Below are 24,543 nucleotides of genomic sequence, written 5' to 3'. Positions count from 1 at the left end.
CACCCTCAGTATTAGGCCGCCCATCCAGATGACGGCCCTTATCTCGTGGGACAGCTCGCCATCCCCGTGGCCCTGCAGATCCGTCCCATTGGAGACGGATCGTCAAGGAGGGCGGCCTGGTGGTGAGAACCGGCCTGGAGCGTGCGACTGGAAAGAGTCCTTTTTGGATTGGAGATGAGCCCCCCTGTCGGATGGCGGGGATGGGGAGAGGCACCGTGGCACGGGGCAATGGAGGAGCGGCAGCTATAAGAATTGCGGCCTTCAACGTCCCCTAACCAGGCACATGGTATTCTCACAAGAGCCCCCCCCCCCGCCTCCACACGACGATGCAGGCCAGTGCTCTCCTCGGCCTGCTGGCCTTCACGGCCGCAGCGGCTGCCATCCCGGCCACCCCCCGCCAGGCCCATTCCGATGCCTCCATCCAGAACCTCAAGACCCAGATCAAGAACGTGGTCGTCCTGGTGATGGAGAACCGGTCCGTCGACAATTTGCTCGGCGGGCAGACCCTCAAGGGACTGGAGAATCCCATCCAGAACGGACCGTACTGCAACCCGTACAACCTCACCAACCCGGCCGAGGGCACCGTCTGCAGCGCCTCCAGGGACTACGACTCCATCACGGACGACCCTGACCACGCCATCTACGGCAACAACTTCCAGTTCTACGGCTCCTTCACCCCGGACAATGCCCGCATCGCCGGGGGCCAGCTGACCCCGAGCCAGCAGGGGTTCGTCCACGAGCAGCTCCGCCTGTATAGCGCCGCCGCCAACCGCACGGAGCTGTCCACGCAGGTCATGAACTACTACACCGAGCAGCAGGTGCCCGTCCTGACCACGCTGGTGCAGAACTTTGTCGTCTTCAACCACTGGCACTCGGACATTCCGGGGGTGCGTGAGCCCGACCACTGCACCGGAAGATAACTGACAGACGCAGCCCACCGATCCCAATCGGGCCGCGCTGGTGTCAGGCACATCCTATGGCCACGGCAGCAACGACATGGCCTTTCTCAAGCATGCCTTCCCCCAGCGGTCCATCTTCCAGCAGCTGACGGAGACGGGGCACTCATGGATCAACTACTACGACACTGCGGGAGGCACCGGTCCAGATGCCGGGTTCTTCAACTGGACGTACAACACCAACAACACGAACAAGATCCGGCCGCTGAAGAACTTCTACAGCGACGCCGCCGCGGGCTCCCTGCCGGAATTCACCTACATCAACCCGTCCTGCTGCGGCGTCGGCACCAACTCGATGCACCCGAGCGGGCTGATCTCCGACGGCGAGCGACTCATCAAGAGCGTGTACGACGCCCTGCGCGCCGGTCCGCAATGGAACGACACCCTCTTTATCCTCAGCTTCGATGAGACGGGTGGCTTCCACGACCACGTCCCTCCCCCGCTGGCCCTCCGACCCGACAATCGGACCTACACGACCAGAACCCCGAGTGGGGAGAGATATACCTTCGAGTTCAACCGCCTAGGGGGCCGGATTCCCACCCTGTTGATCTCCCCGTGGGTTGGTAAGGGGTACGTGGAGCAGAAAGGGAGGGATGCGCAGGGGAAGATAGTCTCGTACTCGGCCTCGTCGATCTTGCGCACTCTGGGGTATCTCTGGGATTTTGCCCCGTTTAACGCGCGCGTGGAGGGTGCGCCGTCGTTCGAGCATCTCGTTCGGACGAGTGCGCGGAGTGATACCCCTGTTGTGCTGCCTATTCCGGTGCCGTTTAGATAGATGGAATTGTCATACGGTACTGGGACTGGTACTGTGTTAATGAGAGGGATCATTCATGACAAGAAGCGAATATTATCAGAATTCTACCGGTGTTGCGTCTACTGTTTCGTCTCGTATGGAAATGAGACTTGAGCTGCCTGGCCACGTATAATCCTATTCGTGTCATAGTAAGACATAAGTTTCAACAAGATAGTCGCTAGTACTGATGGAAAGCACCCGAGGCAAAACGACAACTCCTAGCTCAGAACTTCCCAGGAAGTCCGGACAGTACCCAGATTCTCAATCAATAAAAAGCCGAGTGTCACCACGGCACCTCCGAGTGCGACCAGCATACCGAGAGAATAGGGATTGGTGTGGCACATGAGCTTTAGCTGTCACGAGGACTCCTTTGTCCTACGATTGGTGTTCTGGGAGCCAGCCAGCTGCAGCCCTGCAGCCGTTGTGGTCATGTTATCCTGTCTTCATGTATGTAGCATAGCTGGCATGGCCTAACCACCAACCATTCCTCTCCTTAGTTCCTTGCTCCACCCCTCCACGTATTCGTGACAGGACTCACTGTGTCATCTCTACGGAGGTAGCGAAAATATCCAAAGTTACAGTGACCAATTATTCATGGGATCCTAAACATGAATACATGGCATCTCCCGACTCATAGCTTTGAACCCAACTTCATCCTGCTCAAGCCTGTGTCTCAGCCGTCGCCCACATCAGCCCATCCTGGTTGTGTCAAAGTGTCGTCTCGAATGAGCCATGACTGAGGTTGAGGCGAAAGAGAAGAAGTTGGTGATGGTCGAACCGGTCTGGTAAACAGGCCTAGGCAGTGGCCGTGACTCCGGATACCCTGATGCCTGGTTGACTCTCCGTTCCTCATCGCGATCGGGGACCGGAGAAGCTTACCCTTAACGGTGCCAACCGCCTTATCGTAGAAGTTTTGGCTCCGCTGTGCCTTGAGCCGACTGGGCATTTCGAGCGTCCCCGTCGACCGTCGGGTGGGATACGGCGAGTCCTGAACCGACGATCCGGGCGAGGCCGTCCCATTCCCATTCGCATTTGCGACGACCATCGACCGCATCTCACAGCGATACCCCCCCTCGGGGCGAAGTGTCGAGGGTCATCGAGTTGACGGTCATCCTTGAAGACGGACCCGCCGCCCTCCCCGTGCAGTCCGAAGGACGATTCCGCGGGCTTGTTGGCGGCTCTGGCAAGACTCCATGTTCTGGCGATGGTAGGCATGGTTGGGAGATTGAGATGAGACTGATGATACTGACAGATTCCTCTTGAGCAAGCTCGAGATTGCCGATGATGGAGGAGTTGAAGCCATCAGAGCCGATGGCGAGGCCTGAGAAGACGACCATCAGCAGAACGGACAGTTTGGAGGGAGGATTTCGGACGGGACGAGCCCTCGATGAATGCCGCATCATCCACAGCATCGTGAGCGGCTATGCGGACCTCCTTTTTCTCGTCCAGAGGCGATCTATCCTCCCCATCTGTGTCTGTGATCTCGATAGCCATGCTGAGCAGTGTCAGCTTTCAATCGCCGAACAGGCAACCCCATCATGGTTATATGGCCTGTCCGTATCGCTGCCCGTCGGCCGATCCTGTCTATCCTGTCTATCCGGCAGGTACTGACGATCATTGTTGATAAGCCTCGGACAGGACAGCCTATTTGGGACGAGGCGTAAGCTCTCCATCTGTCCGAGGAGGGGCATCGACCAGCCGCGGCCACGTTGATAAGCCTGCAGCCGACGGGAAAAGGCTTTGTGTTCCTTTCTTTCTTCCCCTCTCAAGCCCTCGTCAGCTTCTACAAGCGCTCGGATCTCTCAGACGGAAAAGAGCCCGCGCTCACAATAAAAACGACGGTGTTGGCCGATGGACGGTTCTCTCGTCCGTCGCAACACCATGTCTGAGAAACAAGCCTATTCGCCTGTGGTGCAGCCGACGCGGCCTCGGAATCCCTCGCGGTCTGCCTGGCAGTACGGGAGTGCGATTGCTCTCTGCCTCGGCATTTACACCCTGTTGCAGGCAGGTTGACTTCGGGCTGTCCAGACCAGTCTCCTCGCGGAGTTTATGAGTTTATATTAACAGCCCGCAGAGCTTTGATCCCCTCCGCCACCCGTATCCAGCTGCAATACCGCAGTACGAGGAAGTCGAGCAATGCTCCATTCGAAACCTCCACGAGACGGGATACTATTTTCTCAACACAGCTGCGCCCATCTCCGTTGATGCATTTGAGGAGCGTCGCAACCGTCTCGCGCGGGCTCTGCTCGCCGATGGGGCGGACGCCTTTGTGGTCGAGCCTGGGTACACGTTCAAGTACTTTGCGATCGTCAGTCAACTCGAATGGGAGGTCTGGGAGGTAGGTTTCACCCCTTTATATTCCAGCATTAATCCTGACGAATGCGTATATGTTAGGTCTGTACCCCGGATTGACGGAGAATGAGATCGCCACGGTGTTGGATAATACCCTCCGGTCGGCGGGGATGGAGCCCTTCTTTGATATTGTCTTGTTTGGTATGTTCAACTGGCTCATCTTACGGGAGGCGTGCTTGAGATAGGGACTCAGTCTTAGGGGGGGTGCATTGTTCCTGGTGGAATGGTGGATCGTAACAGCTGACAGCGTCTAGACGAGAACGCTGCCAATCCGCACGGCGGGACCAATGGCTCGAAGGTGCTCGAGCCGGAGACGTTCGTGCTGATTGATGTGTGGTGAGTGGACTCTGATGATATTTATCCCAAGCAGAATTAAGTAGTAATATCAACAGAGCCCACCTCATCGGGTACTCGTCCGACATCTGCCGCAGCTTCTTCCCGCCGTTTCTCGAGCAGCCGCCTCCGGATGCTGTGCCCGCGCATTTGCGCGAGACGCTGGAGGTATGTTCGTTTCCAGGAAGCAAAAAGAGGGTGCATTGATAACTCAGGTCTGGGATACCGTCTGCGAAGCCCAGACGCAATCCATCACACGATTCCAGGTCGACTCGAGCGCCGCCAGCATCGACATCGCAGCGCGCAATGTCATCACCGAAGCCGGATACGGCGATGCGTTCATCCACCGCGTGGGCCACGGGATCGGCATCAAAGATGAGTCACAGGAAATCCCAGTAAGATACAGATCATGCTGACAGCCACCAGCGCATGAGAGCCCCTACCTGAACAAAGGCAACCACGGCACCCCCCTCAAGGCCGGGATGACCTTCACTTCCGAGCCGGGCGTGTACCTGGTTGATCGGTTTGGGGTGCGTCATGAGGATATCTTTCTCGTCCGGGACGGGGAAGAGGCGGAGCTGTTGACTGGGCAGCGGGCGAAGGGGGCGTGGGATCCATGAGGGGATATACGTGTGTCGATTCTTTCTCGGGGGGTTCCACAGTAGGTCGAGTGAATGGATATGTTGAGGTGGTTTGATTCACCCCTGGGGCAGAATGAATCGAATTTTCATAGTTCTAGCCAGGATGTCATTCTCGATTCTGGATTTACCATCTCAGAACGGTCCATCTCCAATCCGTTGCATAGCCTCTCTGTTTTGTTTTGATTTTTTTTTTTTTTTTTTTACGGCATATCACAGCCACTAGCACTTTTATGTATATTTACCACGATATGACAGTCCCTTGGTTGTCTGACAGATATGTACAGGATTGCAGAACACAGTCACACAAGGACTCCCCTTACTCAGTTCGAGAAACTACTACTAGAAGATGGCCACCCCATTGGGAGGGCTGGCAATTCCCCCCGGAACCTGATTACGACGAAGGGATAGTCAGTAACAGATCTTCCACTTTTCCAGCAGGACTCACCTTCAACGGCACACTGCTGAAGCAGAACGGTTTCGACACTCCTCGCTCAGCTGCTCGGGATTGAACATCTCGCCGATGGGCAGCCCCCAGCCGGCCAGCAGCCACTCATGCAGCCAGAAGCGGGTGTCCTGGCACGGCCAGGCCTCGAAGCTGGGCATGTCACCGGCCACCGAGCATCGTCTGCGAGGATTCCACGCCGATGGCGGGCATCGTGGTCATCCCCAGCCGGTGCGGAGGAACAGAATACCACCCGTTCTCATCTCCGTGCCTTGCGTCGTGGCAATCTGCTCCAACACCGAGACTGGGATAGACTGGGAGGTGAAGGGCTGGATGGGGGCATCATTCGCCTCCGCCCCCCAGGCCGCATAGTCCAGCAAGACGCCGCCACCCACGATGCCACCCTTTTCCACCCACGCTGTGGATGATCAGGAAACGCTTATCCAGTTTCTCCGAGGAATAACACGCACCGTGAATCCCATTACCCTTGGTGGTCAGCAGATCGTCCAGGGTCCGGCCCTTGAAGTAGAGGGCCTGTTCCTGGTACCCGTAATGCCGCAGGCCGTCCCACTGGGAGCTGCTGTGGGGGTTGAACTGCAAGGATTCATCATTGACAGCCTCCGGGGCGTGGGTCAGGATGGCCTGGACAAAGGCAGCGCGACCAACGGCCGGCGTGGCGATGCGGTCGAACGGCCAGTCGGTGGAGACGCGCCCTCCATCGGCGGATCTCCCGCGCCGCGGCACTCGTGCGCTCGAGCGTCAACAGATTCAGCATCCCACACTCGTCGTCCGGGCCAAACAGGCCCCAGGCGTTGCCCAGTGGGCCCGTCTTGTCGAGGGGGAGGTCGTCGAAGGCGAGTTTGGCGAAGGGCATGGCGCAGGTGCCGGTAGAAGGGTTTGCGGGGGATCGTCCAATTCAGATCCCAACTCGTCGTCGGCAATTGATATCTGTCTCCTGCGGGGTAGAATCATCATTGCCATTAACCTGGTTGGTGTTTAGTTAGTGTCTGGTTGGTGTCTGGTTGGTGTCAAGTAGCCGACTGGCAACGGAATTCTCCACTTTTCCAAGTCTGGCACGTCGCTTTTTCCGCGTGGATCATCTATTCAGGGCAGCGACTGGGTTGAGCGAGAGGAAGACAGACTTGTCGAGACCAAATCGATGCAGGTCATTGCCTATATGAGAGTGAACATCCCTCAAGAGGACACAATCACGTGGTGCTTTTGCCATCCTGTCTGGGCTGGAATGCCCTCACATAATGTTTCTCCTTCGGTTCGCCTACCACGGCGACAATATCGCTACGGTCGCATTTGGCATATGGCAGGAAAGGCTACGTGAGGTCCAGAGTGTTCTGGCGGTGGCTCTGGAAGAATGCATGTAGAACCTTCCTCGAACCAGAGGATTGTTGGGTTGTGTTGAGTACTTAGGTTTGTATCCCCTGCGCTGGTGGCAACGGCTACTTCACCCCTGACCCAAAGCCAACCACAGGGGCCCGTCTTTCATGATCAACCTTCTGTCAGATCCGAGGTAGTCTGGGGGGGATTGATTGCCTTTGCCGGTAGTCAACTGTGAGAGTGTTTGGGCAGAAAAGATGGTCCCCACTGAAATAGTCGTCTGAATAGGGTCTCGATATCACACCCATCTTCACACCCATCTTCACACCCATCTGAGTGTCTAGTCGAGTGGTTTGTCTCACCATTGCATCCGTACCCTCCTCCTCATTCCTTTTCTTCGCTCATCATTGCCTGAAACAACCAGCCGGCTGTCGGGAGGGCTCCTCGTCGAGAGTCCTCGCCCGAGCATTGCCGCACCCGCGGGCCTGTCTGAGGCGACATTCTTCCTTCGACCTGGATGGCCTCAGCGCCACAAACATTGCCCTTCCCACGCCATCAGGTATGACATCTACGAGAACGACCACGAGGCCGTGCGCCGGACTGCTCTGGACGCGTTCCCAGCGAAGACGGCCCCGATCAGAGGCAGCAGACGAGGGGATCCTCCCAGCAATAGACTTCCAGTCGCCGGTGGCGTCCGAACCCTAAACGGCGACGGATCAGTGCAACACGACGAGGTCTGGGTTTCGCGCCAAACTCTACCCCAGTTTCCGGCGAGACGCAAACCACCCTGGTTGGCGCTGCAAGCGATATTCCGGGGGTCGTGTCAATCGATCCACGGTTCGTCGGGTCACCTGAGGACAGGCTCTCCCCTTCCCCCGGATGGACCTCCGACCTCGTCGTCCCTTGCCGATCCAGCACGCGATATATCCATCCCCAGGGGCACAATTGGGGAGGGAAAGCGTGCAGAGCATGTATCTGGCGGACTGCATCGCCACTCTTCCGGGCGCATCGAAATGGCCAACTACTCGGCCCCCGTCCAGGGCATCGCGGGGGCCTATACGGGCGATAGCCTGGCCATCCAGGCCACCCTGGCGGCTCTCCTGGGATGCGCGATATACGGCGCCATCGAGCTCGTCGTGGTCATCTTCTTCGCCTTCCACGTCTACCACGGCCTCTACTTCTGGAGTCTTCTCATCTCCACCGCCGTCGGCATCCTCCCGCAGGCCCTGGGCCTGCTGCTGAAATACTTCGACCTGGCCCCGATCGGCCTGTCTGTGACTCTCTCCACGATCGGCTGGGCCGTGATGGTGACCGGGCAGTCGGTGGTGCTCTACTCGCGACTGCATCTAATCGTCCGCAACAACCACGTCCTCCGCTTCGTGCTCTGGATGATCGTGATCGACGCAATCGTCCTCCAAATCCCACAGATCATCGTCTCCTACGGCGCCGTCTACAGCACGCCGCAATTTGGCTACATCTACAACATCTGGGCCAAGGTCCAACTCACCGGCTTCTTCGTCCAAGAAATCATCATCTCCACGATCTTCATCATCCAGACCTTCCGACTCCTCTACACCTACCCGCACCGCAGCAAGCGCCGCACCCGGATCATGGAGCAGCTGCTCGGGATCAACACCATGATCATCCTGATGGATATCTCGCTGCTGGTGCTGGAGTATCTCGACCTGTTTATCTTGCAGACGGTGCTGAAGACGTTTTTTTATACCGTGAAGTTGAAGATCGAGTTTGCGGTGCTGTCGAGACTGGTCTCGTTTGTGCATTATGATTATGAGCAGGACTCGTCTGCGTTTAGCTAGAATAGAACAGATTTGGTCTTCTGTGGAAGGTTTTGTTTGGTTGGGTGGTTAGTATTGTAGGATCCGAGTGGGTGTTGACTTGTATGGAAGGTTGGGTGGTAGGATACTACTGTGGAGAGGTGCGTCTCTGGAGCGAGACACAGCAGGAATTTAGCGCAGCAGAGAGTTGATCTCTATTTTACTGGAGGCTGATTTAGTACGAAGGCAAGACGAAATACAATTCCTAATAGTCACCTGCTACAGCTATAAACACTCAAACTCCCCTCGCATTGTCAAAGTATTACATCGTCATCCGTATCAGCCTTGATACATCACGACTTCCTCCAACTTCAGCAGAAGCCAATTCCACGTAACTAGATCACAACACTCATACTAACGTAAGCGACGTACAGGTCCGACCTCACCGTCGCAATGGCCCCCCCATGCTTTTCTTCTTTACCCGATTGAAACAATTTTCATGGACGGCTTAGACACCGGTTATGGCGATAGAACACTGACGGCTGATTTGAAAATCCAGCCATTTAATCATTGACTCCAACATGAAGGGGGTGAGTTTTGTTGAAGACGTTGTCCGGATCATACTCTGCCTTGAGCTTTTGCAACCTGAGCAGATTTTCCCCAAATAGTTCCCGCGGACTGCGATCACCCGCTATACAGATTCGAATCAGCACTGAGATAAACGGAGAAGCCAAAGACGCTTACTTTCAACGAAATTCGAGTAGACTGCGACGCTTTCCTCAGTAGGTCTTTCCAGATCCTGTGTGAGGCTCTTCAGGTGCCTAGCCTGCGCACGCGCTGCCACGTCCCTCTCCGGGTCGGTCCACCACATCCAGATGCCCCCGTTACGGGCGTGCCCGCGATTCGCAAAGGCCGTCGCCTCGCGCGGGACTGCGGCGATCCGACTGACATTGATGCCTTCGAACACGACAAACGATCGGATCAGGTCGGGGTCATTCTTGATGATCAAGGTCAGTTCTTCCAGCAACGTCCGTGCGGATCCTGGCTGGAGGGGAAGTGTATACGAGAAGCCCTTCATGGCCTTCCGATCACCGTGGGCCGCAATGGGATTGAGCATCCCGTTCACCTCGTGATACGGAACCCGGGTGACGGTATTCAGGATCGGCTCCAAGGCCATCAACGGGGCGAATCGCGTCTGGGTCTCCTCCTCCGACAAGGTCGAGAACACCACCGTCGTGATGGCCGGGTCGGTTTGTCCCGGGGGGCAGCCCAGAAACACATACAATGCAGCTCGGCCGTCGGTGTCGTCGGCCACCAATCCATTGGCGAATTCAATGACCTGCTCCAATTTGTCCGGGGGAAATACCACCAGTCCGGCGGAGACCTGGTCGGTTTGATCAAACGCCTGGAGGGTAAATTCCGTGACCACCCCGAAGTTGTGGCCAGCGCCTCGAATCGCCCAGAACAGATCCGCGTGTTCGTCCTTCGACACGGTCAAGATGCGTCCATCCGCGATGACAATCCGCGCCGAGATGAGGTTGTCCACCACCAATCCATACTGCCCACTCAGCCATCCATACCCTCCTCCCAGGGTCAATCCTCCCACGCCAGTGTGATTGATCACGCCCCCGACCGTCGCCAGATGGTGTTCCCCTGCCGCGCGGTCGACATTCTCCCACAGACATCCTCCCTGGGCGGTGATAGTCTTGGCCTTATCGTCCACCGTCACCTTTCGCATGCGAGACAGATCGATCAGGATGCCGCCCTGGGTAGATCCCGAGCCAGAGGTGGCATGTCCGCCTCCGACGACGGCAAGGTCAATATTGGATAGGTGGGCGTACTCGACAGCGGTCGATATGTCGGCTTCAGTGGCCGGGATGACCACCAGACCCTGTTCACTAGTTAGTGGTCTCACACGCGCTAGGCAGGAAGACGAACCGCCTCTTTCTCCGCGGACTGAGACCATCGTTTCACCGACGCAGCATAGTCAGGAGAGTCCGGCGTCAGGAGGACTGAGTCGGTGAGGAGAGCAGCGAGCTCCTGGGTGACTTCCGAAGTAACCTTCATTTTGGGTACTGATAGACCGTATATGGATGGGTATTGCCGTGGAGAGCGGGGATGACTGAATGGCAGCGGCGGGGAATATAAGACCGCGGTTGAGATGACGCAACGAGGATGTCTTTGTAATTTCCCAGCCTTCTTATGGCTCATCACGATGCTCCAGAGCGCTCTTCAGGGTATGGATGGGCTCTGTGGCGGAGGACCCCGCATTTGAGTGGTCGCTGGCATTTCCGTCGTGTTGGGTGTGGGGGGGGGACCCGGTGGCTCGAACACGAGGTTCGAATAAGCTCATCGACGGTGTTGGTTTGCATGTGTGTTTGTACCGAAGCGGTGGTGGTGGATGATCATCCGCTCAAAGGGGTGGTTGCTGGGGTTGGAAGTAATGGACGCACTACTAAATAGTTAATGGTAGTCGGTGGTTGTTGAGGTTGGTGTCCGGACACTCGTACTGTATCATAGAAAGTTGGACATCTTCTCCCTCTCTCTATTTAGTTATTCTTGATTTAGGCTTTTACCATGCCCGCTGTCACCGCTTCACAGCCAAACCGGAAATTAATCCACTGAAATCTACCTCCCGTTCCCATCAATTCCTCGCCAACCGGTGAATGTTCATGATGATCCGATCGAGGTGTACTATCTTTATTGACTCTGATTTTCTCAGTCCCCCTTTGAATATATGTATTGGAGAGTCGGTTACATGACAAGCAAAGATAGAAAAGGATCAGAATGAGGCCTCACGGCGGGACTCGAACTCGGCCGGTGATCGGATTAGAGTCGGGGGAAGGGGGGTCGAGTGCTATTGCATACAACGGTTCTGGTCTGTGATAAACTAGTTGGCTACTTGCTGTTCATCCACAATTACCACTTGTGCCTTGTAGGGGCGGGGTACGCAGTGAATGGGGGTGGGGCGGGTTCTATATGTTTTCAACTTCACCGGATAGTATATTCGGACAGGATTGGGAACACTTCTTTTCGCTCTTTCCTTCCCCCATCTCTGCTGACCCTCGCATATGATAACTAGTACTTCAAGCTTCTACAGTGATATCCACCGAGGGCAGACCACCAGAGCTACTCATACACGTGATAACATCGTCTCTCATTTCTCATCTCAGGCAATTATTCTATACAGATGTGATGTCCGGTCGTATGACACCGTCCCATCCTGAAAGACCAGTGCTGGTCCCATCAGACCTGCGCCGGCTGCTGCTGCCGCCCAGCCGTGGAAGCGGACCAGGTCTTCTGCACCGGGTTCATCATGTTCATGGCCACCGCATGATCCCGTTGCGCCTTCTTTTGCCAATACCGACCCACGAAAAACGCTCCGGCCCCGACCAACGCGGCTCCAGCAACCGATCCGACTACAATTCCCGCGATATCGCCCTTGGAGAGACTGCTCCCACTGGAGCCACTGCTCGAGCCGCTGCTCGAGGAGGTCGACGAAGAAGATGACGAGGAGCTGGTCAGATCACCCTCCGACACATTGAAGCACGGGATGTCGGTGGTGAACGAGCTCAGCGTCACGTAACTGATATCCGCGCAGGCATAGTAGGTCTCGTTGCCGTCGTTGTCGAAGTCGGACACATACTTCAGCTGCAGGGTAGCGTTCGCTCCGGAGGTGATGTTGGAGGGAGGGTTCGGGACCGAGTAGCACTCGTGGCCTGGTTCCAGGTCCGGGAAGTTCTTCCCCGATACGACGGTTGTGAAGTCGGCATTGCTGGTGGGGTCTGCAGAACAGATGTCAAAGGGATGCTCATGTACGGTGGACAGAGAGGAAGGAAAGGAAGGCGGAGACTTACTGTCTTCGTACGATATGGCAAGATTCACGGTGTACGACTCGGTTTGGAGGACTATAGCGACGGCACCGTTGGCTGAAAGAGTATCAAGTGTCAGTCATCCATACAAGAAGGGATCGCTAGCCGATAACACACACGCAGAGCGGAGGGTTAAAAACATACTCAGAGGAAAGTCAGTCCGGTTGGTGACGCCTGCACTCGAACCACATGGCGAGGTGGTGTCCTGCGCAGCTCCCCAGGCACGGTCCGGAGGCCACAGAAAAGCGGCAGCTCCCATGTCGGTCGCCTCCGCGGCATAGACGCCGCAGCCCATGAGGCTAGCTGTAGCCAGCAGGCCAGTGACAAGGGTGACAGGGGACATCATGATGAGAAAAGAGAAGTGGGAACCTTTCGAGCAATGAGATGCTGAATGACCTTCGACGAGGGATGAAACTTGTCAAACTGCTGGGAGGAGGATGCAGGGCTGGACGGATGATCTCAACCTGTTTCGTCCATCGCGAGAGCCCTTATATAGGTGCGAACAACCGGAAATTTTCATACCCATCCATCACTATCTATTGCAACCGCACTCTACCATGTCAACCCAGCGAGTACGGCTCGTCGACAGATCCAATCGGATCCTCGTCCGCATTAACAGTCACATGTGATCCATTCCACTTGCCCTCTCACTCTTCCAGTGCATCGAGTCCGAGCGGGCTTGCGAGCTGCTTCGGAGGACAGTGGTGGGAGGGTCACAATCCACTAACGGTGGGCTGGGTATCAATCCCTGGCCACTAGTCTGCCCTGTGCTGGGCCCAACAGGGCGCATCCACCGGCACGGCCAGCAACAGCATCCGGAAGGGGAAATTCCCGACATCAGATCATGTCAGATTGATAAGATCCGGGTCCACCATGACATCCGGTTGGATAAAGCACGTATGAGAGCAAAGATCCCGTCCCTCTAGTCCCAGGCTAGTCGGGTCAATCCCTGCGGCGAAAGAAACTTTACCCTTGGCATTTAGCTTGCTGGCAGGGAACGGACAGCTGACAGGGCAACTGGTGGCACCAGGGCGGCAGCAGTGGATCCTGGGTCAGGATCTGATAAGATAAATTGTGGGCCGGGGGGGGTCTGCGACCTCTCTTGCTGGCAGGATAATATCCTGGGCTTGCTTGCCAAGACGCCGGCCCTCACAATGACTCAATGGCCGCGGGAGGAGCGGGTTTCTCTCTTTGTACAACTCCTCCGAAAGCGAAGCGGGTTCCCGATGGCCGACTCTTAGCCGTCGCGGGTTCTATGAGGAGAGCATTTGCTGGTTGAATTTCCCTATACTCGTACCCAGCTAGAGTCTGTGGAGCCATGGACCAAGAACTCGCTTCGTCGCATGGCCTGGTACCACATGGAAGTGACCAGAGAGATCTGAAGGTTTGGCCCGAGTATCTATCGCCTCGAAGGATCCCTGCCTCTCGCACCATTTTCGTCCGCAGACAGGCTTACCTCCGATGACCGGACTATCTAAATTTTCCAGCTAAACTAGTACGAAGAGACAAATGAACGAGCTTGAGCTCGCATCAGCCCGAAGACACTAGTATCGGCTGCGGGATTAATCTAACAAATCCTCACCTTGCTTGCCAACGACCAGTTAACTTGACAAACTGTCCGTGCCAATTCTTCGATTCCATCGATAAGATACAGCCTAGCTATGACACTACCCGCCCGGATACTACGGCATACTGCCCTACGAAGGGCAGCAATTGACACTAGTGCATAAAGATTGACCCAGGGTGGTGCGGGCTTTGTCGGGGGAGTTGGCAGGGGCCGGAGGTCGGTGGTCTGACAGAATTCGGATCGTTGCCGCAAAAGCAGCGGTGGGTTCGGTCAGCTCTACGGTGCCCGCTGGATACGAGATGATTTCTGCTAGCCTGGAAGAAGCGACGGACGGAAATGCTTCGAAAGGCGTGCCCTTGGCATAACCTCTCATTTGGCAGGTTCTAAGACTATAAAACCACCGAGATTTCTGTTGATTAAAGGAAATCACCCTTGCTTTCTGACCTTCCAAGCCATTTTCAAGCCATCCGTTACAGTTCAAACTCAGCCATACATTACCTTCCTTCGTTCGAGTACCCGATCATCTAGTGCGTGTTGCTTGTGTTTTCCCCTAATGCACCGACTTGCCCTCTTCGTTTTGGCTATTGCAGCCTTGGCCACTTCGAGCTTTGCCTGGAGCTTCCCCCGCTCCTTTCCCATCATCAGAAGAGAATCGATCGAGCCCGGCAGCCCACTGTATGAGTGTCACGCTAACTGCGGTACGTAATATGCCCTTGTTAATACCGATGCAGCATTCAATGATCTGGGGAAGCTGCCAGGGGGAGGGTGGGCTATTGCTCTGTCGCTGTATAATCCCTGCGATTGACTGACGAAATCAAACTTTGTAGGAGGCGTTATTCTCATTTCCGAGGACAGCGACTACTGCTCGAACTCGACATACAAATCCGAACTGAGCGCTTGTCTCAAGTGCGCCCTGACCTACAACATCTGGCAATACTACGGCGACGAGGTGGCATCTGCAGCGGAGGCCTGCGGTGACAGCGCAACACCCAGCGCATCCTCTGCCACCGGCGCTGCTGCCACGGCCACGGCCGCCTCGAACTACGTATGTTTCAGAGACTGCCTTCCTAATTACCACCCCTGTCTATCTTTGGGGTAATCAGGCTAATCATCCTTTTCTGCAGTCGGCGACCAACACCGGTGTTCGGACTACTATCACATCCACGTCCACGGCCACGAGTAGCAGTTCCTCATCATCCTCGACGTCTACTTCGGGCGGCACCATGTATGGCATGAGTGGTGTCCTGCTCTTTGCCGCAGCTTTGGTTGGGATGGGAGCCTTGGCATAATTCACTCTCCTCACTCTATCCATGGCTGACAGTGCATGACCTGAAACCAGAGTCAGGATGTTTGCCCAGAGCACATGGGAGTGGTACGCGGTAGTATAAACCAGGCAGTGAATCCATCGGAGAAACTGATGGACTTCCAAACATCATGTTAATTAGACTACATCTCCAACCAATCCCAATCTGAAAACTGCATGTACCAGGTTTCTGTTGCTATGGCGTGAATGGATGTGAGTACTAATGTCGTCATAGCCCAATGTGAAAGCAAACTGTTTCAAAAGACAACCACAGAACGAGGCGGCTAAGCCCTCTGTCCATGCGGGTTGATGGCGGGAGCCTACAGCAATCCCATGAGACCGTAGCATCATTGGTAATAATGGCTGTCACTTGGAAATGGCAGAGGGAGGGAGAGAGAGCTGATGGCTGCAAGACATGCACAGGGCCGCGGAGGGCAGTCACTGCATGCGCCCACTGCAGGCACAGCCCAGCTGTGACAGAGACCAACACTTGCAGTTGGATGTCTGGTTTCACAGTCACTCCAAAGCGGGATGGATACCACTGAGGGGTAGCAACAGACATGCTTCACAGCCAGTTTGGACCAAGAGATAGCCGGGTTCATCCTCCGCTGAACCGGCGATCAAATCCCCTCCTTCTCAGCTCATGAGTTCTCCCATCCATCCTTGAAAACATCCACAACCTTTTGCAGGCCCACGATGGCGCTACTTACGCTCCCCAACGAGATCCTGCTGCAGATATGGGACGAGCTGGGCATTGAAAGTGACTTTCCTTACGCTGACCAGGCATCCCTGCTGCGCGTCTGCCGTCAATCCTACAACCTCTTCATGCCGGTCCTGTACAAGAAATTCAAAGTCGGGATGAGAGGGTTAGCCACCATACAGTCCTTCACGCAGCTGATTCTTCGCAATCAAGACATCGCCTCCTCGGTCCAGAAAGTCAGCGTGGAATGCTGGGGTTTCGGGAAGACATCGACAGAGATCCTCGGCATGAATCCGGTACTAATCAGAGAAAGGCTGGGGACCCTCTGTCTCCCTCCAAATGAAGAGTTGCCTTGGATGGTTGCGCTCTTCCTCGGGCAGGATGATGCCTGGCTTGCCATTCTCTTGCTGCACCTCCCCAACCTGCGCAGTCTGCGAATGAAGACCTGTCACCTCCCCGACGACACATGCACGTACAGTGATCGGGCTGCGCAAGGAATAGCCGCTCAACGCATCCCCCTCAACAGCCTGCAGCACCTCACCAATCTCGATATCAACCTTGCGCACAACCCCCACTTGCCATGGTTTCTCTCCAATGCGTTTCCGTGGGTGCGACTCCCATCCATGCGACGATTGCGGGTGACGTCCGCGATGGACTCCTACGATGAACGAGATCTAGTCATCCCACCCATCGGGCCCTCCGGCGTGACGCATATCAAGATCGACTCGAGCAACTGCATCAACACCCTCGCGAGCCTCATCACGTCCTGCGAGACTCTCAAATCGTTCAAGTACGACCACCAGGACGGACTCGTCCGGCACCCCGTCATCTACACGACAAGCGACAGAGAATGGACATCGACCGAGGTGCACAACTACAAGCTCTGGCGACGCAGGCAAGGCATTCTGGACCCGTCGCTCTTCTACAGCGCACTTTTCAACCGCCGGTCCACCTTACAGACACTCTGGATCACCCTCGCCTCGGACAGCTGGAGATACCCAAGTCTGCATTCTACCCGAGAGTGTCCGGCTCAGATTCTCGGATCCCTTCGCGAGTTCAAGGCCCTCACCCAGCTTCGCATTCGACTCCAGAACCTGCTCGAGTTCCCGGACGGAGATGTGGGCAGGACCCCAGTGACATCCCTTCTCGACACGCTGCCGGATTCTATCGAATACGTCTTCATCCAGGAATGCGCGAGACCGTCCCTGCCGATGCTGATCGACGAGCTGCAACCCCTCGCAGCCGCTGGAAACTCCCATCTCCCGCACCTACGCCAGCTCGTCATCCAGCAACCGTCCCATGAACAAGATCGCCTCACATATTCTCATCCCACAGGACAGCTCTACGACCCCAGAGAGGTGATGGAGGCTATGGATGGGAACAGGAAAGCAGAGGTGGATATTGAGCTGCATGTCTACCGCGGTCTGATGTATCTGAGAAAGGCGCTCGAAGACATGGGTGTTGATTTCGTCGTGCTGGATAAGAGTGATTGGAGGCTCAAGTTTCTTGACACCTGGCCCGATCGTGGTGTGTACTGGTGACTTCTGTTGTTCGGGAAAGGAGACTTTGGTCTTTGGACTTGAGATGCGGATGAACAGTGACGGGATGCTCACGAAAGTTTCGAAAATTGAATGTGGTTCTGGAAGGTTTATTATTTTCAAGCCAAGATATAATGGCTGTTGAAAATATTTGAGATTTGCTTGGACGGTGATGGGTACTGACAAACTTCGTTTTTTGGGATTCGGGCGATGGTTTGATTTTGCTTTCCTGTGGATTAAATCGATTTCGAAAGTTTGTTCAGTGGTGATGGGTACTGGCGAACTTTCCGGATACTGGGGGGGGTGTGGGTGTGGGGAGTTGGTTTTGCATTTCTGGATAGGACGGATTCGGTGTCGGTGCTGTGATGCGTTGCAAACGGTGATGGGTACTAACAAACTCAGTGAATGCGGATGAGTGCTTTCTTCTTTCGTGCGTTTGAGATTTGGGCGTTGGTTTTTTTCTTGATGGATAAAATAAATAAAATTCAATCAAACCTCTCAGAAGAATATCAAATGAAGCTTTATCAAGACCCCAGAGGGACGAAGATACTACTTTTTTGACATTACAGTACCGTGATCAACGGAATCTAACGGCGTAGATATGAGTTACGAGAATGAAATGCAGATAGCAAATGTTTATATTGTAAAGAAAGCAGTGCTATCCCGGACACTCATCCGGGGCACAGTCAGATCATCGCTACAGCAAACATCTATAAACAGCGAGTGGGGGCACAACAGTAATGTACAGGAATCAAATCGTCGTGTCGGAGGGACCGGAGGAAGCCTCGAACGGTCAAACTAAGCAAGCTTAGTAGAGAGGGACCTTGTAGGAGTCAAAGGTGTAGTTCCAGGTGTCAATGGAGGGCTGGTCGTAGACGCAGTTGAACTGGGTTCCGTTCTCGGTCCAGAGAGGGCGAAGGGGCCAGGCGCAAAGCTGGGCGTTGTCACCCTCCCATTCACCAGCCAGGTGGGTGGCGTTGAGGGTGGTCGGGGTGACGCCATTCTCGACCCAGTCGATCATGACAGCCAGGTTGGTCTGGGGGAAGGGACCGTTGGCCTGCACGTCGTTGGTGGCGCAGTGAGCAGCGCCCGGAACCATGTACAGGCGGTACCAGTCACCCATGGCATCGACACTGGCGTTGTAGCCCAGCTCGGGGTACATGATGCTGCGGACAGACTCGTAGAAGTGAACCGAAGAACCGGTAGGGATGGACGGGTCAGATTCACCGTGGAAGGTCAGGATCTTACCACCGGCCTGCTCGAACTCGGAGAGATCGGGCCAGGTGGTCTGCAGCACATCCTCGTAACGCTTCCAGCCCAGCTCCATCCAGTCGCGGAGGACATCGTAGGTCACGTTGGTGAGGCTGGACAGGTTGTCGGCATCGATGAGCTCAAGGAAACGGACGATCCACTCACCGCCCGTGGAGGCGATGTCGAGCTCATACTCGCCAGTGGCGGAGTTGTACTCGGTCGCGGCATCAGAGAACGAGGCACTGGGCTGGTAGGAGATGTACGCACGACGGCCCTGGGAGTCGTGCAGACCCTTCAGAATCTCGCTGGCGACAGCAACACCTTCGGCAGAAACGGTACCGTTGCTGGCAGGGTCGCTGCGCTTGCCGAAGCCAAGGCCAATGCCGCTGGAGGAGCTAGCGGCGCAGGAGTAGGAGAGACCGATGGTGGAGTTGAGGTCGAAGTTGAGCATGCAGAGGTCGGTACGGGCAACGACGCCATCGACCTTACCGTCAAGAGAGTCGCAGGCGTCGATGGTGGCGTTCACGATGCGCTCCAACTCGCACGAAGGGGGGTAGTATCCAAGGGTCTGCTCGACAACGTTCGAGTAGAGGTGGTTGGCTTGCTGCTGGCCGTAGCGGATGGCCGGGGCACCGGGGATGATGCCGTCGTAGACCTGAGGGTACTTCTGGACCTGGGACCAACCGGCACGGCCGCCCTCGGAGCAACCCTGGTAGTAGGTGTAGAGCTTGTTGTCATCGGTCATGTTGTAGAAGTTCTTGGTGAACTCCTTGCCGACCATGGTCATCTCGCCGATACCGTGGTAGCCCATGGAGTAGAGGGCCTCGTAGTTGATGGTGCCGTTGGCGAGCAGGAAGACGGTGTCCAGGGAGCCTCCGAAACCGCCATCGGTGGTACCGGCGACGGCGCCGTACATGACACCACCGGGGAGGTAAGCGGAGCCCGCGCTGATCATGTAGGCCATGCCACCGGTAGCGAGGAAACGGTTCTCGAAGCTCTCGGGGGCGGGGAGCCAGTAGGTCAGGGCAACGGTGTCATCGCGGCCGTTGTGGGTGTAGTTGAAGGTGACACCGCAGTAGTCGTAGGTGGCATCGGGGAAGAAGACCTCCCCGCTGGAGGAGGCGTTGTAGACGGGGGAGGCCGTGACGGAAGAGGGGATCATGGTGAGTCCCTGGATGGCACCGGAGGCAGGCAGGGCCGCCTTGACGTTGGAGGTGGTGCAGACATCGGCCAGAGAGGCCGCGTAGGCGGTGGTGGCACTGAGGCCGGCTGTCAACGCAGCACGACGCATGATGGTCCTGTTGAAAGAGTGACAGGAGTGGAAAGCAGGACAAGGAGAGGCAAGATGCTCTCAGGAAAGAATGGGCTGTTTGTTGTGTCTGGAGAGGAGATCTCAGGGGGGGGGGGGTGTGATGCGGCCTTTATATAATGACGAAGATCACGAGCCCTGATCGGACAACCATCCCTGGGCGGAGGTTGGAAGTGCTGGTGGCGGCAGAGTGCAACCCATTGTTGGATCCACCAGAGGCACTGGGTTGGCCAAGAACGCGTGCGTGTCCCGGCGGATGGCAGCGAGCGGTACTCCAGACTGTGTTGCCGGACAAAGCATGCAGAGGTGCAGAGGAAGGGCGGAGAAAACTGGGGCAAATTCGTCACGGGTTGTGGCGAGGCTGGACTGGAACTTCTGGAGGCATCCCCAATTAGCTTTGCACGCCGGCGTCTCCTCGGAACCAACTTTGCCTGCAGGGCTGAGTGGATCTCGGGACATCGTCATCATCACTTGGCCCTATCAGGCTGGAACGCCCAAGAATCTGTGTCGGTTGGGTTTGACACGCCTCATGACATACGTCGCGGAGATTCAATACGGCGCATCGCTTTAGGGACTGAGTGAGGGTCGAGTGAAGCCGTTTTTGCATCATCTGCCTGGACTGTAACCGGAGAACATTTCCCCGCAGCCATGGCCGCTACGTAACTACCTACCACCGTGCCAGTAGGAGGTCGGAATCGGACTAGACGATGATCTCGTAAGCGGCAGTTGCTCAGCTGTGGAGACAGAGCTGCAGATACCAGATGCAAGACAGATCTACGTATGGTCGGGTGGATTAGTGAACCTAGTCCGGAATAGTCCCTCGCAGGAATGTAAATCATCGCAAGAGAAAATAACGGTCCAATGGAGAGTGTCCAGCAGGGGCAAAGCACCGCCTCAAACGTCGATCCCTACTGCGATGGGGATGGGCCGAGCTTAATCGAAAAAAGCTCTTCAGGGTCCACGCGAACTCTCTTCAGTTGAAGGCATCCGGGATGTCGTGGAGGAAGAACAGCCCACGACACCATCATTCCTTCAGAGCGACTTCGTCTTGAGATCCTGAACAATGCCTCTAGACATGCTGCACAGGTGCCAAGTGCCAAGGACCTTCCAACATAGGGTCCCCAAACCCTGCCAGATCCTTCATCCGGGACATACGTAGGGCAAAATCCCGCCGATCACGGATCAAGACCCGTGATGGACCGGGATATTCAGGGGGGGGTGTCATTCCCAATCCTTCCCACCGCCGCGTACTCTGCAAACGGTCTCAGATCTGGCGCACCTCACCAGCCACACGGCCTCGACCGCAAGCGGAAACATCCCCGGTCAGACCCGGCCGGACTCGCAATCGGGCCCGCCCATGAACAGCCACGATTATGCTTAATGGGTAGACGGCGCAGATTTCACAGGGTCGCGCCGGGGAATTGTCCCTGGAATGATCGGTAGGCTGCAAGATTTTGATCTGGGATCTTACGCGGCTGTCCGTGGCTCGTGGGGTCCTGGATATGAATTTAAGCGGGCGGAGCGGCCGGCGAGACAAACCATGGAACTTTCTTCTTGGCCCTGATTCTCGGCATGCATTATTGGCGACGCAGGAAATTTCTGGCACCCGGCCGAAGCAGTGACATGGTCGCGATGGCGGCAACCTTTCCGGCGAAGAGATGTAGGAACAGATTGTATGGTGGCGGATTCAAACACAAGAATGTAACCGATGCTGGACTACTCGACTGTTGAAGTGCACAATGTCTGGCCTTTTGGCGACAACCGACCATTCCTCTCAGCTAATGCCAAGTTTTTCCGTCGGTTGGCTTGGCCAGGCTCTGACACCGGGCAAGACGCGCAGGCACGATCCTGTCAATGTTCCGTCAGATGCTGCTGTGACAACTGTCGGGCATCGTTTCATCCACGGGACAGAAACAATGGGGATGTTCGCGTCTCACGATTGAACGCCTTTTCCTTGACGCAAACCTCTAGATGGAAGGTCGGGTGGGCCCTCAGCGTCATCCTGGCCAAAGTACAACCGGTGCCAGGGATTTCTGTCTACTATGGAGTCGGGATTCGCGTTCCTGGCCATAGAACAACGGGACACCCCCCTGGTATACGACGTATCTCTGTTCAACAGTGTTGGATGAATCAATCAATGCTCCCGTCTCCGAACCACGGATGACTGCGCCACGATCCAACCCTGCCGTGGGCAATCTAGTAACGATCTCAACTGCATCCATGTCGAGAGGCACAGGCTTCTAATGGAATTGACGCTTGCTTGCATCAATATCCCAGCTCACAAGTCATGTCCGGCATTCCGAACATCATCAACTGCGATGCTGCAGCTTGGTATCCAGTAGTGCCGACCCGGCAATCCGCATACGCACCCAAAATGGAAGATTTTGGCGAGGACCTCACACGACGCCGGCATCGCCCGGCAAGCAGAGCAACGTAGTCACTGGGGTATGCCTCAATCGCTTCTCAACATCCAGACAGCACCAAAGCCAATGCAGATGTGGAGCAGGTTCCGCTATCGGATGCCGTATAGCTTCAATCACAGTGTATACACACGTCATGAAAGCCTCCTACAACTCCCGTTTCCTTGGCCATCGCACCAGGTTCAGGCAACAGCATTCTTCAAGATGCTGGATGTGTTGCGTGCAGGGTGCATTCTGTAGTCGGACTCAGATTCAGGATATGATAAGATCCCCACGGCTTCGCTGGACGCTACTGGCCGGGTGGGACGCAGGATACGTAGACCCCAAGCCACCTGTCGCCATCATACGTCCCCACCGGTTGGGTGATGATAACAAGGCGTGGGTCCAGCCATGGCAGCCGACATTCTGCTCTGGTGGGGGTATGCCTAAAGGGTAGCCACCGGCCCAGAAGATCGAAGTGAACGATCCAGCTATCATCAGGGACGGCTTGCGTGGAAAGGATTATTTTTGTACGATGCCGTGCCTCCCGCGCGCCTTCAACCGGGGACTGCTGTGACTGCTGTCATCGACCAGCTACCTGGATTGGGGTTTGCACGGGACGGGACATGGTTCCGATTCCTTCGCTGGAGGAAGGTGGGGTGGGGGGAAAGTGCTCATGAAGGGAAGGACGACGCAGGATTCAGCATTTTAGCAAAGTCCTTCTTGGGTCAGGAGAGAGGCTAGGTTCGAGTGATCCCCATGAGCTCCCTGATGCTAGGCAGACTTTCCCAGGATCATCAATATTGTTCGTATATCACACTACTTTCAAGCAGAAAGATCCGAGATAGGCTAGAGACTGGGTGGTATATTGGGCCAGCAAGATAGTGTCTGGACTATTCGCGGTGATCTGCATTCCCTCGCAGTCCCTGCAGGGCAGATATTGGGATCAGCAAGACGCATGGGAACGGCCAGGAACGGGCGCGAATCCGCCATTGCTGCTATTTTTGCCGTCCACGGTGACAGCTGAGAGTGATGTCTCACCCTCAGTTATCTTCATCCTTCCACTGCTCGCCAAGTCTGTCTGTCTCGGTTGTCTGATCAAGCATGTACGTCCGTCGGACATGTCCCAACGGCCCATCATGAGATGCGTATGCGTTGTGGGAGATGCGGTTCTTCCTCCACTGCTCTGCTCCGTACACATTTGTGCTGCTTGCAGGGGCGTTTCCACTAACGATGGGCTACCGTCTAGCTTCGAAGCCTCACACGTCGATCTGACCGTGTGGGAGAAGAGAAGACGAAGGACTCGACGCTGAGTCAGGACGGCCCATTCTCATCCACGCAGGCTGAAACATCGACAGGACCGTCTCAGGCTGTCTGGAATCTGGTCTCGATCTCCGACGACAAACTTGAATCCCGCCCAAATCAGACGCAAAAGTCTCATTGGGCGTCGGGGAATTTTCGGAGGGAGACAGGGCTCAGGCTCCACAAGGGCGACGTACGGTGGCTGGCAGGCTGCGTACCCCTTCAGAAGTGCCAGGCCCGTCAGCATGCCCCGTTCTAATCAGATCAGATCATTCAGGTCAGTCGTTTCTTTAGAGGGATCAGGGTAGGACCCTGTCGGGGTCCAGATACAATTCGGTCACGGTCCAACTGAGAACTTATTCGACGAGAGTGAATCACAACCAGATCGGATGATAGGGTTGTGGTTGTTTGTTGACGGAGGGCGCAAAACGACCCGCGCGACTTCCCCGCAATTCTCCAATTCCCCAAATTCCCTCCATCCACTCCATCAACCTCGCCATCAACACCATCACCCGTCATCCTATCGACCCTCAACTCTCAACCCCAGCTGCCCCCTGCCCCTTACATCTCACCTAGACTCTTCTTAACCCCCCATCTTTCACAACAATCCCGACCGTACCACCCCCCACCATGTCCGTCGCCGCGACCGAGAAGCGACCGGAGATCATCGAGATCGCC

At 55.8% G+C, this 24,543-nt stretch overlaps 10 protein-coding genes across 10 annotated transcripts; 5 read left to right on the top strand and 5 right to left on the bottom strand.

Annotated features, from left to right (window-relative positions):
• Window positions 1-326: 326 nt before the first annotated feature.
• On the top strand, window positions 327-1,808 carry BO70DRAFT_432886 (phosphoesterase superfamily protein; the record flags this gene model as incomplete). Its single annotated transcript, XM_025548365.1, has 2 exons — window positions 327-887; window positions 934-1,808. 2 exons carry the CDS (start codon window positions 327-329, stop codon window positions 1,729-1,731), a joined length of 1,359 nt encoding a protein of 452 aa, XP_025395153.1. The 3' UTR covers window positions 1,732-1,808.
• A 736-nt stretch (window positions 1,809-2,544) lies between these two features.
• On the bottom strand, window positions 2,545-3,243 carry BO70DRAFT_400517 (uncharacterized protein; the record flags this gene model as incomplete). The annotated part of the gene is made up of 5 exons (XM_025546929.1): window positions 2,545-2,579; window positions 2,629-2,737; window positions 2,809-2,947; window positions 3,000-3,070; window positions 3,100-3,243. The coding sequence occupies 5 exons, from the start codon at window positions 3,241-3,243 to the stop codon at window positions 2,545-2,547; spliced, it is 498 nt and encodes a 165-aa protein (XP_025395152.1).
• A 387-nt stretch (window positions 3,244-3,630) lies between these two features.
• BO70DRAFT_400516 (Creatinase/aminopeptidase) lies at window positions 3,631-5,054 on the top strand (the record flags this gene model as incomplete). The annotated part of the gene is made up of 7 exons (XM_025546928.1): window positions 3,631-3,757; window positions 3,855-4,091; window positions 4,144-4,242; window positions 4,356-4,416; window positions 4,494-4,602; window positions 4,650-4,829; window positions 4,869-5,054. 7 exons carry the CDS (start codon window positions 3,631-3,633, stop codon window positions 5,052-5,054), a joined length of 999 nt encoding a protein of 332 aa, XP_025395151.1.
• Window positions 5,055-5,414: 360 nt separating this feature from the next.
• BO70DRAFT_390430 (uncharacterized protein) lies at window positions 5,415-6,391 on the bottom strand (the record flags this gene model as incomplete). The annotated part of the gene is made up of 5 exons (XM_025546152.1): window positions 5,415-5,462; window positions 5,535-5,700; window positions 5,761-5,935; window positions 5,988-6,230; window positions 6,262-6,391. 5 exons carry the CDS (start codon window positions 6,389-6,391, stop codon window positions 5,415-5,417), a joined length of 762 nt encoding a protein of 253 aa, XP_025395150.1.
• Window positions 6,392-7,858: 1,467 nt separating this feature from the next.
• Window positions 7,859-8,712, top strand: BO70DRAFT_417668 (uncharacterized protein). Its single transcript, XM_025547426.1, has one exon. The coding sequence runs from the start codon at window positions 7,863-7,865 to the stop codon at window positions 8,664-8,666; it is 804 nt and encodes a 267-aa protein (XP_025395149.1). The 5' UTR covers window positions 7,859-7,862; the 3' UTR covers window positions 8,667-8,712.
• A 475-nt stretch (window positions 8,713-9,187) lies between these two features.
• On the bottom strand, window positions 9,188-10,691 carry BO70DRAFT_417664 (FAD-binding oxidoreductase; the record flags this gene model as incomplete). The annotated part of the gene is made up of 3 exons (XM_025547425.1): window positions 9,188-9,336; window positions 9,459-10,515; window positions 10,563-10,691. The coding sequence occupies 3 exons, from the start codon at window positions 10,689-10,691 to the stop codon at window positions 9,188-9,190; spliced, it is 1,335 nt and encodes a 444-aa protein (XP_025395148.1).
• Window positions 10,692-11,870: 1,179 nt separating this feature from the next.
• BO70DRAFT_382883 (copper acquisition factor BIM1-like domain-containing protein) lies at window positions 11,871-12,933 on the bottom strand (the record flags this gene model as incomplete). Its single annotated transcript, XM_025545556.1, has 3 exons — window positions 12,641-12,933; window positions 12,482-12,553; window positions 11,871-12,409 (listed from the first exon to the last, which is right to left on the bottom strand). Exons 1-3 carry the CDS (start codon window positions 12,840-12,842, stop codon window positions 11,871-11,873), a joined length of 813 nt encoding a protein of 270 aa, XP_025395147.1. The 5' UTR covers window positions 12,843-12,933.
• Window positions 12,934-14,418: 1,485 nt separating this feature from the next.
• BO70DRAFT_366216 (uncharacterized protein) lies at window positions 14,419-15,565 on the top strand. Its single transcript, XM_025544282.1, has 3 exons — window positions 14,419-14,761; window positions 14,891-15,108; window positions 15,188-15,565. Exons 1-3 carry the CDS (start codon window positions 14,617-14,619, stop codon window positions 15,350-15,352), a joined length of 528 nt encoding a protein of 175 aa, XP_025395146.1. The 5' UTR covers window positions 14,419-14,616; the 3' UTR covers window positions 15,353-15,565.
• Window positions 15,566-16,062: 497 nt separating this feature from the next.
• On the top strand, window positions 16,063-17,836 carry BO70DRAFT_417662 (uncharacterized protein; the record flags this gene model as incomplete). Its single annotated transcript, XM_025547424.1, has 1 exon — window positions 16,063-17,836. The coding sequence occupies one exon, from the start codon at window positions 16,063-16,065 to the stop codon at window positions 17,605-17,607; it is 1,545 nt and encodes a 514-aa protein (XP_025395145.1). The 3' UTR covers window positions 17,608-17,836.
• Window positions 17,837-18,243: 407 nt separating this feature from the next.
• BO70DRAFT_366215 (tannase and feruloyl esterase) lies at window positions 18,244-20,258 on the bottom strand. Its single transcript, XM_025544281.1, has one exon. The coding sequence runs from the start codon at window positions 20,144-20,146 to the stop codon at window positions 18,413-18,415; it is 1,734 nt and encodes a 577-aa protein (XP_025395144.1). The 5' UTR covers window positions 20,147-20,258; the 3' UTR covers window positions 18,244-18,412.
• Between the last annotated feature and the right edge of the window lie 4,285 nt (window positions 20,259-24,543).

The sequence above is a fragment of the Aspergillus heteromorphus genome (genome assembly GCF_003184545.1).
Source record: "Aspergillus heteromorphus CBS 117.55 chromosome Unknown BO70scaffold_39, whole genome shotgun sequence".
NCBI classification, from domain to species: Eukaryota; Fungi; Ascomycota; class Eurotiomycetes; order Eurotiales; family Aspergillaceae; genus Aspergillus; species Aspergillus heteromorphus.
This window is presented reverse-complemented; position numbering and strand designations above follow the sequence as displayed.

Excerpts from the sequence above, each read along its gene's own strand:
- BO70DRAFT_366215 (XM_025544281.1), bottom strand. The coding sequence starts at position 20,146 with ATGCGTCGTGCTGCGTTGACAGCCGGCCTCAGTGCCACCACCGCCTAC.
- BO70DRAFT_417668 (XM_025547426.1), top strand. The coding sequence starts at position 7,863 with ATGGCCAACTACTCGGCCCCCGTCCAGGGCATCGCGGGGGCCTATACG.
- BO70DRAFT_366216 (XM_025544282.1), top strand. The coding sequence starts at position 14,617 with ATGCACCGACTTGCCCTCTTCGTTTTGGCTATTGCAGCCTTGGCCACT. Across the intron at positions 14,762-14,890 it reads TGAGTGTCACGCTAACTGCG|GAGGCGTTATTCTCATTTCC; the intron begins GTACGTAATATG and ends CAAACTTTGTAG. Across the intron at positions 15,109-15,187 it reads CCACGGCCGCCTCGAACTAC|TCGGCGACCAACACCGGTGT; the intron begins GTATGTTTCAGA and ends CCTTTTCTGCAG.